Below are 16,634 nucleotides of genomic sequence, written 5' to 3'. Positions count from 1 at the left end.
TATATTTTTGTTAAAGGGTCAAAGTAAATACTTTGTCAAAATTTTATGAAAATTAAAACGACCCAAATTAATTTTAGTGAAAGTGTTGGGTACCACCTTAAGTGTCAATAAAAAGTAGAATTTTATAGCAGATAAAAAAGTTTTAGAAATATGATTTTTTTTTTATTCAAGCATTCATAAGTAATAATTAAAGCCTTTTTAAATATATTGAATAATACTACAGCGAGATAACTGTGAAAATCAGTTGAATGTTTTAATCACATTCTATTTTTAAAAGTTATTATTAAGCTTCTCAATGATAAAAATTACTCTATCCTTTTTAAATATCTTTGAAATAAATGTTACCAAACTTAGTATGTTGCAACGCTCTGATCTTTTTAAATATGTGTACTCAGTAATGTAACTTTAAAAGGAATAAAATTAAATTTAGCATGTAATACTTCAACAATGAAAGCATATCAAATTAAAAATATGGATGACAAATGAATAAACTTTACCCTATTACATGTATGACACATGTTAACTCTCTCTGGATTTGCATTGCTAGTGATGAATGCATAGGAGGAGATAACTCTTTTGTCTGTTTTTTTTTTGTATTTGAAGATAATCAATACAGAATGTGAACATTGATAAACTGTTATTGTACATTTAACATATTTCTGTTGACAAAAAAAATTTAAATGAAAATTTATTAAAGCTGTCAATTTTTAATGGTTGAGAAAGTAGGAGTACCCAGAGGGAACCACTTTCCTTGTAAATCTCTTATAGTTGATGTTTTTTCCTCAGTTTAAATTTGTAACACAGATTTGTTTTCTCTCAATCGATTAATGACTTTTAAACAGGGGTATACTACTAATGCCTTTATGTGGCAGGAACACTGACAATATTCTAGTCAATCAAGATTGGTGACAAACATACTTGGCATATGCCAAGCTTCAAATCAAAATCTCATGACGACAAGGCTAGTGATTCCGTAGTTGAAATTCTAATACCATTCTGCCACCCACATCCCCAATCTCCACCCTTTACATTCATTAACAGTTGAAGTTGTAGGTAAAAAAAGTTTTGAGACAATTTTTGATAATTTTAACTAGTTTCGACATAAAATGATATATGACAATAAAACAAATAATGATAAAACATGCACAGCACATATATAAATATGTTGTGTAAACAAAATGGCTACCATAAAAAATACTGTAAGTAAATGAATGTATGTATGTGTGCATTCATCTATGATAGTGTTGAACAATGAACAAAAAATGTGAGACCAGTTATTTAGATGTCAGAAAATGCTGCTTAAAAAATAATACTATGACATTTTTTCTTATATTTTTACAAAACATCTTACTAAGTCACTTTGCAGTAGCCAATAAAAAAATCACAAAAAATATGAATTTACCAAAAACCCACACAGTGAGTTGACAAATTGTGTTATAAAAAATACTTACAATATAAATGTTACAAATATATTTGATTACATTATAACAATAAAATTCATCTTAATAGTGATACTAGGGGAATTAACTCTGAAAAAGATTCCCTTGATCACTCAACAGTACATGGAAGAGTAATTTTTTAAACTTACCACATCTTCTTTTTTATATGTAATGCTATGTACTGTCTATACACATTGTAATCTTTTCTGTATTTTTATCCTTTACTTCTTTACTAGAAAATGCAATTTTCTGTGTGTAAGTAAATCACAGGTTTTCTTTCCATATACAAATAAGATGATATGGTGTGATCAACTATCCTCATACATCTTTACGACTGTACAGTGCTCGCCAAAATATTTTACAGCTTTCAATCTAAATTCCTTCTGACCAAAAATCATTTATGACTTTAATTTAATCTATGCTATAGAATTATGTTTGGTTACGTAGTCTGCCGATTTATATTTTGTGAATATCAATGCAGAAAACGAGAACAGGATGAATAAAAACCAAGACAGACCCAACTTTTCTCATGTTTTGCAGCAATAGAAATTTATTCTATATTTCCAACAATGCATATATTGTTTTTATCCTGCAATTCAAACACACTTAAATGTTTAGTTGTTTAAAGTCAAATAATTTTCCTCTAATTTTTCATAGACATCACGGGATATGGTTTAAACACATGAGCCTGAATAGGACCACAAAATTGATTGTAAAAAAATCACTTTATCATTCTCTTAACATAGGAGCAGGATATAACACATGAGACTTTACTTGTACAGGTACAAATAAAGTAAAAATTAAGTGTTCACCTGTTATTTGTAAAACACTTGGCTGATTGTAGGTTAAATATACAATATAAGGTCAATGTCAGAAAAATATCCACTTTTTTGTATGAGGCTGAGAAACTGGGGAAAGGCGAGGGTCTACCGAGCCCTTTCCCAGTTTTGCGCTGAGTACAAACAGTTGATATTTTTCTGACATTGACATAATATTGATTTTATACTGCAACTTAAATAAATTAATTCATAGCTATTCAAATTGTAACACACATTTTAAACTTATTTTCATCCCTTAATGAACCCCTGACTGTGAAAAAAGTGTTCCATGATGAAATTGACATTGCACAAAATATAGCTGTGTTTCTATACTTAGGAAATAAAGACAACTAGTTGCAGTATAAATACATTTATAGACAATAATAGTGCATTGACTTGACATATCAACGATATAAGGATGAGGCTTAGAAATGGGCCGAATCCTTATATCGTTGATATGTCAAGTCAATGCACTATTATTGTCTTTATACTGCAATCTAAAAAAAACATTTTCAATTGTTGTTTATTGTGTTAATGTTATTTTTTTTAAATTTAAATATTGGGAAAATTCCCCTTTAAAAAGGCCTCATATCACACAGACGGAGAAATATAAAACACGATGAAATGTACATCATTACCGCAATCAACGAATTCGTTGCAGACTAAAATATCAACAATAAACATAAAAATTAATGATTTATAGGTTGCAAACAAAAAAATATTAAAAAGTGAAATATGTTTTCCCGAAAATCGCAAAAGAAACAAGTTTGAGTCGTTAAACGCATCGTTGTTTACATTGAAAACAAGAACAGGTTGAAGAGGTCGTATGAATAATTAAACATAATTTCGACAATTTCTATTCAAATATTCATGAGGAAAAGTGATATCAGGTCAGTGACTGTATATGACATAGAAATATACGGTCAACGCATTTTGACTGCTCAAATAGAACGAGTGCAGTATAAATGCTGTTATAATAACACCTAAAATATTGACAATTGATTTACACAAATGCTAAGAATAAAAGAAGCGCTTGTCAATATGACAGAATCTTAGACACAAATATAATTTGGTTTACACAAACTCCTGAACAAATGAAAATATGCTATTGAGTATCCTCCAAAATAGTTCTTTCTTCAACTCTTTCCATGTTTGAATGTTCACCATTTTCTAGGTTTGATTGTCCCAAATTTTCCATGCTTGCTCTTTTCTTTAAGGATTGTTTCCTTTTTGGTTTTGAGACCTGGAAAAAAGTTTTAATAATTTTTTGGACTGACTGTACATACAACTTGCTTTAAATGAGATATCACTGAATTTAAAATTATGTTATGGATGATTGTACTCACAGTAAGTCTAATATAAGATACAACATGTCAGAACTGAGTTTAGAATTATTTTTTGGACTGACTGCACTCACAGCTTGTTTTATATAAGACAAAACAGGTCATCACTGAGTTTCAAATCATTTTTAAAAATGACTGCACTCAAAGCTTGTCATTTATAAGGTACAATATGTCACAACTGAGTTTTTAATCATTTCCTAGACTAAGTGTACTCACAGCTTGTCTTTTATAAGATACAATATGTCACAATTAAGTTTTAAATCATTTTGTGGGCTGTGTGTATTCACAGTAAGTCTGATATAAGATAAAACATGTCCCACTGAGTTTTAAATCATTTTGAGAACTACAGTGAACCTTATATCAGATACAACATGTAACTCGTGAGTTATGAATTAAATTCTAGAAAATTAAGATACAAAGCCATCACTGAGTTTAAATCAATAAGAAGATGGAGTGTACTCAAAGCTCATCTTACAAAAGACAACACATTTCACAATTGAGTTTTACATTAGTTTGTGGATTGAACTTACTCACCTTAAGTCTTATATAAGATATACCACATTACAACTAATATTTAAATCAATTTGTGGATGGAGTGTACTCAAAACTTATATTATAAAAGCCAATAAATTTCACAAATGAGTTTTAAATTGTTTTGGGAATTAAACTTACAGCAAGTCTTATATAAGATAAAGTATGTCTCAACTGATTTTGAAACCATTTGTGTACTGACAGTACTTACAGCTTGTCTTATATAAGACAAAACATGGCATAACTGAGTTTTAAATCAATTTATTAAATGATTGTACTTACAGATCGCCTATATATTCTCAGTGCTTCTTCTCTTTCATTTGGTTCTATTTTCTTGTCATCTAAAATCTCTAACCTAGGCAACTGGCTTATTACATAATATCTAAAAATAAAATACAGGACTGTTATTAAAAAACTAAAAATAGAACATAAATTTTGCAGTCTTGTTTAATTAGGTTTCGATACTACAACCAAAATCTCTAAAGATTCTCCTTGGCCTTCCATCTTATTATCCCTACTCAAATGGAGGAATTATACTTTTTCAGACAGAAATCCATACCCCTTGAGAAATGCTGTTCAAGGAAACCTCATACTCCCTAAACCAAAAACAGAATTTTTCAAAAAATCTTTTATGTATTCTGGACCATTCTTGTGGAATAGTTTGCCAATACCGTTAAGAAATATTACAAATGTTAATTCTTTCAAATACAAAATAACAGATCATTTATTGAAATCAACCTAGCTGTATCAATAATATTAAAAACTGATCATGTCATCATGTTTATTTTTTTTCATCACATTTTATCAAGTTGTATTAAACATTATTATCATACTTGACTTTTTATACTAATGTATGCAATGTATATGTTTGCATTTTGTTTGATTTCTCATGATGAGGGCCTCAGGGAAGATTAGTTATATAGCTAACTGTGTAACCCTCTTAAAATAAAGTATTGTTGTTGTTGTTACTGATCACTTTATTCAGTATCAAACTTATAACCTTTTTTTTGTTGATTTGGAAACTAATCCTCCTGTTCTTTGTATATATGCATTATTACAGCAAACAAAAAGTATAAAAATATATAATAAAAAGTGCCAAGAATTTGAACTAAAAATTTTGTATGTTTTTATATATGAAGATTTATATATAGGAGAACAAATCTGTAAGCTTTTATTTAAATTTGTAAACTGTAGAAGCAGTATCTGTTAGTGCTGGTAGTAAATTCAGTTGGATTATAGTAAATGAAAAGAAAAAAATATGTGTATCTTTTGTAACTGAAATTTGTTCATATGTGGTTTTTGCAGGTTTTACTATCAAATTGTATAAAAAAGCAGATCGAATTGTTATAAACTGATGAACATTTTTGTAAAACATTTATACTCTTGCGCATCAACATACTACACAAACCTCCAGATGGTCCTTGTCAAAAAACATATTGATGCATTGAAGACCCATTTGTGGCCTTGGGCTGTTTATGCTCTTTGGTTTGGTATGTTATTGTCTCTTTGACACATTCCTCATTCTCTGTTCTTTTCCTTATAATGGGAGATAACTCTATTTTTTTTCTTACCTATAATCTATAAATTGTTGATATGTTCCACCATTAAAATAGCTAGGTGCTGCCTCATTATTCATCATGGATAAAATCTTCATTTTTGGACAGTTTTTACTGAGAGTTGATATAAATGTACCTGTAAATATAATCAATATAATGAGGGTAGTAATGGGGTATCCAACACATACCTGTAGCCAGGGGGGTTCAGGGGTTCGTAGCACTACAAACTGCTCAGAGTCTGAATTGACCAGTTTTTGTGCTCGACCAGTAAAATCGAGCACACATTTTACTCGACTAGTCTCGACATTGTCTCGACTGTACTTAACTGTACTTAAGTGTACTCGACCAGGTCTCGACTTTACTTAATTAGTCTGATTCAGTACTTGATGATCTTTGTGTAGTCTGAAATGGTCTTGACCAAGGCTCGACTAGTCTCGACCTGTCTCGACTAGTCTCGACTCAGTCTCAACCAGTCTCGACTAGTCTTGACCTTCAAATTTAGTTTTGACTGGTGTAAATCAGCCCATCTAACTAAATTAAATATTGATCTTACAAAATTCAAGCTTATTAGGTAGTTTGATTTATTGCTGTGATATGAAAGAATTTAATTTTACAATATGTAAAAAAAAAAAATTATTATATAAAAATTCAGATAGGCATCTTTAAATTTTTTTATAACTTTTTCAAATCAACTTGGATTTTCATCAAACTATGCAGCTATCTTAGATATATATCAAGCTTACTGAATCCCATTTCATTTAGTTTTTTGTTGTATTGCTGTAAAATTTAAGAATTAAAATAATCTTGGTAAAAAAAGCTAGGATTTGCAATTCGGACAAAATAGAGATAGTACACTTTAATTTTTTTTATAACTTTTTCAAATCAACTTGGATTTTTATCAAACTATGCAGATATCTTAGATATATATCAAGCTTACTGAATCCCATTTCATTTAGTTTTTTGTTGTATTGCTGTAAAATTTAAGAATTAAAGTAATCTTGGTAAAAAAAGCTAGGATTTGCAATTCGGACAAAATAGAGATAGTACACTTTAATTTGTTTAATAACTTTTTCAAATCAACTTGGATTTTCATCAAACTATGCAGCTATCTTACATATATATCAAGCTTACTAAATCCCATTTCATTTAGTTTTTTGCTGTATTGCTGTAAAATTTAAGAATTAAAGTAATCTTGGTAAAAAAAGCTAGGATTTGCAATTTCGGACAAAATAGAGATAGTACACTTTAATTTTTTTAATAACTTTTTCAAATCAACTTGGATTTTCATCAAACTATGCAGCTATCTTACATATATATCAAGCTTACTGAATCCCATTTCATTTAGTTTTATAAACTGATAACACCAAAAAAGAAGAACATCAATATAATGAGGGTAGTAATGGGGTATCCAACACATACCTGTAGCCAGAAGGGTTCAGGGGTTCGTACAAACCCTCCTTGAAAACAAAAAAGCACTGTTAAAGTCAACATTGTGTTTGAATTGTGACTGTTAAAATTGAATTTGTGAGCCCCCCCCCCCCCCCCCCCCCCCCCCAAAAAAAAAAACTTGAAAATTCCTGGTTACGGGCCTGCAACATGATGAAAGAAGTGTATGTGCCTGTAATTCAGTGGTTGTGGTTTGTTTATGTGTTACATATTTGTTTTTCGTTTATTTTTTTTTATAAATAAGGCCATTACTTATCTCATTTGAATTGTTTTACATTGTCATTTCAGGGCCTTTTATAGATGACTATGTAATATGGGCTATTGTTGAAGGCTGTACGGTGACCTATAATTGTTGATTTCTTTGTCATTTTGGTCTCTTGTGGAGAGTATTCTCATTGGCAATCATACCACATTTTCTTGTTTATAGTAAATATGTGTTAAAACAATGTCAGTATTTAATTTTTTACTCCATTTGAAGCTAACAGTAGTAACAACATCAAATTGATGAATAATAATTAAAATTCAGGGCCTTTTTTGAAACTAATGGTAGTGAAAAAAGGATGTATGACGCTTGATGATAAAGGGCATTCCTATCCTCAAATGATTAGTAAAGTGATCTTGTTCATAAAGTTCCATATTCTTAAGCTTCCAAATTCAGAGGGATATCCTGTAAATGATGAATAAGTCAAATAAAATTGAGAATGGAAATGGGGAATGTGCCAAAGAGACAACAACCCGACCATAGAAAAAAACAACAGCAGAAGGTCACCAACAGGTCTTAAATGTAGCAAGAAATTCCTGCACCCAGAGGCGTCCTTCAGCTGGCCCCTAAACCTACTTCATAAATTATGACAATAAACTAAATATGTGAACATAAATATTGGTTTTCCCTTATAAAATATTTCAGATTTTTGCCATAATCCTTTAATAGCTTCTAAAGGGTATGAGTATTATTCAATATTGAAGGCTGTACAGAGAACTAATTATGAACTGTGATCATGCTCAGGTTTTATTAGCCAAGACATTACATCTTATGTTTAAACGTAGGAAAATTTACTTGTAAATTTTTAATCATTATTGATTGTATAAATGAACTTAAAGGAGTTTTTTGAATTTTTAGTATCATGAAAAGGTTTATTATTTAAATATTTCTTTTACATTATAGTATATATGTTTTAGTTTGAAAAGGATGAAAGTGTCTCATATGTCTTAAAGGCAGGGATCTAATATGGTTTTAAAGATTTTTATATTCTATATGATGATGTATATTGGATCGTGACACTATAATAAACTATTTACTTACTTTACTTCCTTACTAAAAGTCAAAGTTGACCTCAGACAATTTTGTCTACCATATTCTTCACAGGTCTTTTTGAAAATTGTGTGTAACTCGAAAACTTAGCAGTATCTATTTGAGGAAAACTATCATATTCATAGATATTTAATTTCATGGTTTTTCTACGATCTGCATACAGCTTTTTAGAAACTTTGTAATTCCTTGAACATTCAAATGTGTGGTTTGCCTGTACCTATATCACACAGGTTTCCGTAAACTTTAACATCATAATTCAAAACATTGACATCACAAATAAAAAGTAATTGTTGCTTGACGTCAAAAGGTGATTCGGAGTAGATCTAAGGTCATTCGGAGGCAAAATACAGCTAAATACCAAAACTGTAAATACGTTTATTAATACTGTCAATGAAACCAATGTACTAAATATATACAGGAACAACTTTTGTGTGATAAATATAAACTTACCTAGATTAGATATTCTGTTATGGTTGACCCATAATGTATGAAGGCAAGACATCTTGGGTAGTTTGACCTGTGAATTGATTCCGTTATGATCTAAAATAAGTGTGGTCAAGTTTGGAAAATCTATCAGGAAGCGTAAATCTGTACTGAAGGTCAAGGATTATAATACAACCAGAAACAAAAGACCTAGTGAGCATTATTGAGGGTCTGGATGGGGGGGTCTGTTATTCTGTAAACATTTAATTTTCACCCCTTTTTTCTCTAATTTTCAAAAAAATAACCCCTTTTTTCTCTGATCTTCAAAAAAATAACCCCGTTTTTCTCTAATCTTCATAAAATTAGACCACGCATTTCTCTAATCTTCATTTTTTTTGCCCGTTATTCTCTAATCGTCATTTTTTAAGGGCATTATTCTTTAATCATTTAACCCCATCCAAACCCTCATTATTGGAAATTAGCAAAACCTAGATGTAACACTTCTTTTCGATTAAGACATTTTTCACAGCATATTATTAATGATTTTTATAACCTACCAGTTGAAGTTATTCCCTCAAAAACGGTGGAAGCTTTTAAGATTAGTATAGACTGTAATTGGGAGTCAGTCATGTATCAGTAAAGTAATTGATGAGGACACAAATAGTTTTCTATATAACTTTTTAATTGTGTGAAATATTGCACCAAATCATGCAGGATTGATGATTGTATCAGTTTTGAAAGTGTACCAAAATAGGGTGGGCTAAAAAGGATAGAATCCTTCCATATGAGCCCCACAATGTTCTGGTCATTATAAGTAAATTCATTAATATACAGGAGATAAACAACTCATGTTGACCTGTAAATTATATAGTGGCCTGCCCATTCAATCCATCTTAAATTTTTACTGCAGACTCTCATGTTTATTGTCCAAAAAGATTGGCATTTTTGGAAAAATATTAGCTTAAATAAGACAAAATTTGAAATATCTTTGTAAACATGGAAAAAATGTATGAATTCTATCTATAAAGTCAGATTTTGGTTTTAAAAAATAGGAGGTAACTCATGACATCAAGTATTCTGACTCCAATCATTCAGAAAATTCTGATTTGTTTATGTTAGAGTTAAATTATTACAGTGAAACCTGTTTAAACCGAATCTCTTCGGGACTTAAAATTTTGTTTGTTTTTGGCCAATGCTTTGGTTTTATCAGGTTCACAACGCATACAATTTGATATGACGGTGCTTTAGAACATGTTTGGTTTATACAGGTTTTCGGTTTATGCAGGATTCGGTTCAGCCAGGTTTCACTGTAGTTATTTTAAGTGTGCAGTAAAAGGATATGAGATCTTGTTGTGTGTCAGATCAAGTTCTTCTATATCAGATCCTTGTTTTATCAACTGTACTGGTATCTCTGTTAGACTCTGAAAAAATAGTAAATACTAGAACACACCCGTGATATTACGGGTCCGTGACTGAATTAAAGTATATAACTATGCGCAAGCCTTATTTTAGTATTAGTATTGTCATCTGATAAAGTCTAAAGTCATGCCGATTATAAGATACACAGTTTTTCTCTGCTTTCAAGTCTTTCTGTTTGAACCCGTCGAACTGAAACAATAATATTAATTATTTGGAAAACAAAAGGTCCTGAAATGGAGTATTTTTTAATCAAAAGCATTGTCCTATTTAAGTTATAAATAAAGTTGAATTCTTTCCTTCGCTGTTTTACGTCATGCCCACTAACAAATTGAAAACTGTACCTATACGACTTATTTTTAGTCCAGATTTTTAGTATTCGTATTGTTATCTTAGAAAGTCTTACTGATTAAAATACTACAATAGGTAACAATTTGACAATTTAGTAGTGTCAACCCTGTGGTTATGACCCGTGTATATAGCATATTAATCCTGAATACAACGTTTGGTGGTGCGCCTGTCAGATGCGGAACGTACAGATAAGGTAATAGGTAACAGGTGAATATACTATTGGTATCGGTAGCGGACTCGACCCGGAACTTCTTAATTATTGTTAATATTAATTACGTGGAAAACAAAAGGGCCTGGAGTGGTGTAATTTTTAATCTACACCTTTGTACTATATTAGTTATATATAAAGTTGAATTCTGTGATTCGTCGTTTTTACGTGATGACGGCTAACAAATTGGACCTCGTAATTTTAGTATTATAGATATTGGCATATAGAAATGTCCTTATGATACAGGAATTTCTTATAAATACTTGAAAAATTACACTATTTTACTATTTCTTATCATAAAGGGACGAAGTCCCGTTTTACACTGGAATTTTTTTTTTAAATGCCTAACAACAGAACCATTGCAAAATCGAAAACGTTAAAATATTCCATTTCTTTTTGGAAGTTAAATTATGTTTGAATTAAAATAATCAATTCATACAGACTTCGTCTCCTTTCACAGGTAATGCCTGCCTCCTATTAGAATTTGTTGTCAGATTAAAATTGATTTCACACAAAATTGTCTTAACCTTTTTAGCTATTTGAAGAATTTGGTCTTGATGAAAAATATTTGTTAAATTTATTCTCAACTTTTTCAGCTGGACGTAAAAACTGTTTTTCTTTTTTTTTTTTTTTTATAACTTTAATGTATTCCCTGAGATTTAATAGGTCATTACTCAGAGTAATCGATTTTTAGCGGTTGAGTAAAAGAGTTGTGTTTCATTGTATAAGCAATTAATGTGGATTCATTTATTTTTGTTGGTATCAATTTTCGTGGATTGAGGGAAACTGACACTTTCGTGGATATTTAATTTCATGGTTTTGCCAATGGCAACGGAAAATTTACAATTCGTTGAACATTAAAATTAGTGGTTTATCTGTACCTTTGAAATTCAGCTTAAACCTTTGTTCTTAAAACCTTGTGTACACAACAATGACATATTTCAAGTCAATAATAGCAATATAAAGAAATATCCAGAAAAATTGATGAACATACAAATGTATAAGGGAATTACAAACAAGCTTGTGTTGTCATCTTCTGTGTCATTTGGTCTCTGTTGGAGAGTTGTCACATTGGCAATCATACTCCTCTATTTTTTATATCTAGACTGCTAACCATCTAAAAACATACCTGGTATGCTAAACTGGTTCTTTTTTCTGACATCTTCATTTTATTCAATCCATATGTTCATTCATCACAAGGATCAGAAACATTTTCAATTTTCATCTGAAATAAATTAGGGTAAATGATTGTAGAATATAAAACCAGGGGTTAAAAAATTTTGTTACAGCTAACTAGCCCAGGACTTATTGGCAGCAGTATTTTACTAGCCCTGTTGGAAGAACTGCTAGTCCATCAAAACTGACCTGCTAGCCCTAGTATGCCTTTAAAATCAAGAGTTTGTGGCATAATACAAAGTGGGTGTCCGTTGTTTTGAAGGAGACATTATACACTGTATTTAATAATTTTTGTTGATCTGTTATTTATTCTTTTGGTGCTTAACCTAACTTAGTTGTTCCCACATTCAAAGCAGACTTTTTATTGGAGTGCTTGGGGCAACTAACGGCAATATTCACAGAGCATTGTCGGTTTTTTCATCAGCAACAGCCAACCTTGCCATGGGAATCATTGTGTCCCAGTTCTTCCAACCTTTCAGGAAGTGAATGCGTGATTTTGTGGCCAAATAGTTAAGATCAAAGAGAAAAAACAATAGATCAAAGGAAAATGCCACAAAATAAGCATGAACATGTGTGAGTCTCGCGCTAAAGACTTGACAGCCCTGCTGTCCTTGACACTATTATTTTTTTCCGCGGCTTTTCCCTATCGTATTTAGCATTTTTGGGGGATGAATTTTCAGCCTCGTTACTCCCTTCATCTACCGTTTTTCGTGTTGAAACTGACGAAGTTCCTGGGGTTCACGTACTAAAATATTAAGAAATATTTTGTTGCATGGTTTCGTGCTCAAGAGCTGTGCAACAAGACAGGTCAATACCAATCAATACATCATACCCCCAAATACCGTTAATTGAAAATCTCGGCACGATAAGGCAGCAACCATTTGATTTTCTGGGGGGGGGGGGCTATGTTTTTTTTTTGGAAAAAAAAGTTTGTTTCCAGGTTTTGGTGAAAAAAATAATTTGTTTTGGACCCTGAGTACAAAAAATTGTTTGTTTCACCCTCAGCTGCCACTATATGTAATGCTGAAATTGAAAGAAAAAAATAGATTGTTCTACGCCGAAGGCGAAAAAAAAAGTTTGCACAGAAAAAAAAACCATAGCCCCCCCCCCCCCCAGAAAATCAAATGGTTGCTGCCTAAGCAATGTACAATACCCCGAGCCATGATATGAGAAATCGATATTTAAAGTACGAGAATTGCAATCAACACATGATACCAGACCACCCAGACATGCCAGAGTTATTTCTTCCAGTTTTAAAATATGTACAACAGGACCTGTACAAACCAGCTCAAATTCTTGGAATCCTGGCTGACTTAATTGAATCGAAATGGCTAACATAAAATAGTGATGAAAGGATTTTTCACTTTCTATTTTGGAAACGTCAATATTTTTTGTTACTAGTCCGTCGGGCATATCGAATTACACATTTTAATTGCCTGAGGCGTAAATGATCTAGTCCCGGGCGTCGGGCTAGTGGAATTTTTAACCCCTGAAAACAGACATCATGGACATTGCTATTAGGGGGGAGGATAGGACCTTTTTAGTATAGGTGTTTTTAAGCTCGGGATTTTGGGATTGATCCTTTCGGGATCTGGGAATTCTTTTTTTCAAATTTTGGGATGTCAGGATGTCGGGATTTAAATTTCTTTAAATTCAGGACCTCAGGATTTCATGTTTTTAAGCCCGAGATTTCAGGATCAGGACCCCTTCGTACCCCGTCATATTATGAATTAAACATGATTCCGATTTTCCAGTTTTCAGTTTTAAATGCAGGATTTTGAGATGGCTATTTAAACTCTTCAGCATTTTTTATGATTTTACCAACATGACCAAAAACGCAAATTACAGGATATTAAAAACATGGTACATGTACATTGTAATAATCTGAATTTTTTTTGTTTGCATCTAGCTGTGACCTAATAGTGTAAGGATTTTTGAAAATTATAATCAATTCATAAGAATACTTGTATTAAAAGTCAAACTGTATGATTTTTTTTCTAAATTTTAATTGAAAATGAAACCGTGACCATTATTTGAAAATTTTTCAATTTTTCATTATAACATGTGTAATTTGTTTATAAATGATCTGAACATCATAGCTGCATAGCTATAATCATAATAATACTGCTGTTGATTTTTTCTTTTCTTTTTTTTGGGGGGGAGGGGTTAGGGGGGGGGGGGGTTGGTGGGAGGGCAGATATTTTGAAACATAAAATGCAGGATATACGTGAAAGTAAATGATTGTGCATACATATGCATAGCAATAGATCAAAACAATTTTTTATGCATTGATAGTTCTATTATATAATATCAGTCTTCACGCTTAACCCCAAGTCCTACGGCAGTGGGTATGAGAGCACAATTATTTCGTAGTGCATTTCTTTTAGAACATAAATGAAAATAAAAAAAATCCCATTTTACACTGTGTTGTACTACTTTTGGGACAAATTATATCAAAATTATAGAAAACTTCATCGGCTCTAACTCAAAATATGGACAATTTTATCTTTAGGGCGTCTTGAAATCTTTTGACAGCTTTCCTTTAAAATTCTGGGCCCAAATTTTTTTACAGTGTAATTTCACCCCCCTACTTGCAATTTGAGGCATTAAACATGGAGAAATAAATTTGGAAGGGGTATAAAAATTAATGGCAGGTAATCCACTGTCAACACTAGGGACTATTCATATTCGTGAACAACGAAAATCAAGGGACGACAATTGTGGTCTTGGACCTAATAGGATAGAAAGAGTTGACTAATCTTTAAAAAACTTGGTATGACCAAAGCATGCAAAGCTTAATAAATTATAACACTGCTTACAAAGTTTCATGACAATAGGATGTATATTATAGACAATAAGTTAAGTTCTATATTTATCTTTGCGTGTAAAATTTTGACGTTAAAATTGAATAATTTCAACTATCAACATTTGGGGCTTCAAAAATTAAAATATTGCAAAAAAATACTTTTTAAATGCCTTAATATATAACCTATCATGTACTTAAAGCAATAGAGTACTCATTTGATTTATCAGACTTGGCATAATTATTCAAAAGTCAAATTTATATGAGCCTGAGCCTAAAAATTGAGGTTTTTCAATGAAGGGGCCTTACATGAAGATGTAATATTTTCCAGCCATTTTAAATTTTTGAAGCTTTTTGGTTATAAATAATCCTTACATATGTATTGAAAGTACTTTAAATGGAAAGAAGAGTTACAAATAACATATCATATTAGTTTAAAAGGGTCTTAGGCCAAGTAAGACTGGAAAAAATTTAGGGTCAATTTAGGCTGTACCTCATATCTACATTAAAAAATGCATATGGAGGCTGTAAGAAATAAAAATTTGTGTCTTTTTTATCATTTCTATACTCATGTGACATGATACAACAAATCTGAGCACAAAAAGACTCTTGCAATTAACTTTTCTTACAAACTTCATCGTCTCTAACTCAAAATATGGACAATTTTATCTTTAGGGCGTCTTGAAAATCTTTTGACAGCTTCCGAAGTGCTATTTTTCAACCTTTTTCACCTGGACCAAATCACTACTTTCCTTTAATATTCTGGACGACAATTGTGGTCTCAGACCTAATGAGAGATTTTGTAAATTTTGCGCAGGAAAAATTGAAAATGAGATACATTTCTTGATTTAATGTCCGCAATATAACAAAATTAGATCTAAATATAAAATTAATGATACATGTATCATCAAAATAACTTGTTAAATATATCACAGGCATTGGCAAAGAAGTCATTACTAATTGTTTTGGTTATTTCAGATATTTTTATCAGAGCCGGCAAAATAGCTATATTATACTGCAATCAGCTATTTTACTATACAGATAAAGCTATACGTATAAACTTTAGCTTTATACGTCAATGACCTCAACTCACCTATAAGCCCCGCCTACTTACGACGTCACGTCACAACCATGACAACGTATAGTAACAATGGTCAAACTTTTATGAATTTAAACTTGTTATGTCTTCAAATTGGTAATTTCTATACCATGATTTATCAAATATTATTAATTAGAGTTAATTTTCCCTTTCTTTTTCCTTAAAATGTCAATTTTGTACCGCCTGGAATACGCTCAAAGGGAAATACCCCAAAATGGTACCCCAAGAGGGAAATTTTAAACATTTTTTTTAACAATATTTGTTTCATATTTTTATTATTTTTTAAATTTTTTATCGATTTCAGTTTAAAAACAATATACGTATAGTGTCTTGAAATATGAAAATTATTTGTATTCGGTAGAACCTCGCATTTCCCCCGTTTCTAAGCCTCATACACAAATAAATTTCATATTTCAAGACACTATACATATATTGTCTAACTATACAACATCATGAACATGTACAAATTACAAGTACAGCATTTATTATTGCTGTAATTCAAACCTCTATCAGAGACATATAATACATATATGTATATATGTCTCTGCCTCTATATATATCTAGCGCTATTTCTAAAGCTTCTAATTATCAAATACGTACTTAAGGTGTTAATTGTTGCGTAAACAATATTTGAATTGAATTACTGTGTCAATCAACTTAATTTCAATGATTGTCTTTCAAGTTGAGCTGTCTACCATTTTGAACAAATTTAA

General features: G+C 31.1%; 1 protein-coding gene across 1 annotated transcript; it reads right to left on the bottom strand.

Moving 5' to 3' along the window:
• Positions 1-2,954: 2,954 nt before the first annotated feature.
• LOC139494681 (leucine-rich melanocyte differentiation-associated protein-like) lies at positions 2,955-16,634 on the bottom strand. The gene is made up of 7 exons (XM_071282852.1): positions 16,522-16,634; positions 11,973-12,068; positions 10,211-10,289; positions 8,896-9,036; positions 5,703-5,823; positions 4,414-4,513; positions 2,955-3,500 (listed from the first exon to the last, which is right to left on the bottom strand). The coding sequence occupies exons 2-7, from the start codon at positions 12,009-12,011 to the stop codon at positions 3,363-3,365; spliced, it is 618 nt and encodes a 205-aa protein (XP_071138953.1). The 5' UTR covers positions 12,012-12,068; positions 16,522-16,634; the 3' UTR covers positions 2,955-3,362.

The sequence above is a fragment of the Mytilus edulis genome, chromosome 11 (genome assembly GCF_963676685.1).
Source record: "Mytilus edulis chromosome 11, xbMytEdul2.2, whole genome shotgun sequence".
NCBI lineage: Eukaryota > Metazoa > Mollusca > Bivalvia > Mytilida > Mytilidae > Mytilus > Mytilus edulis.
This window is presented reverse-complemented; position numbering and strand designations above follow the sequence as displayed.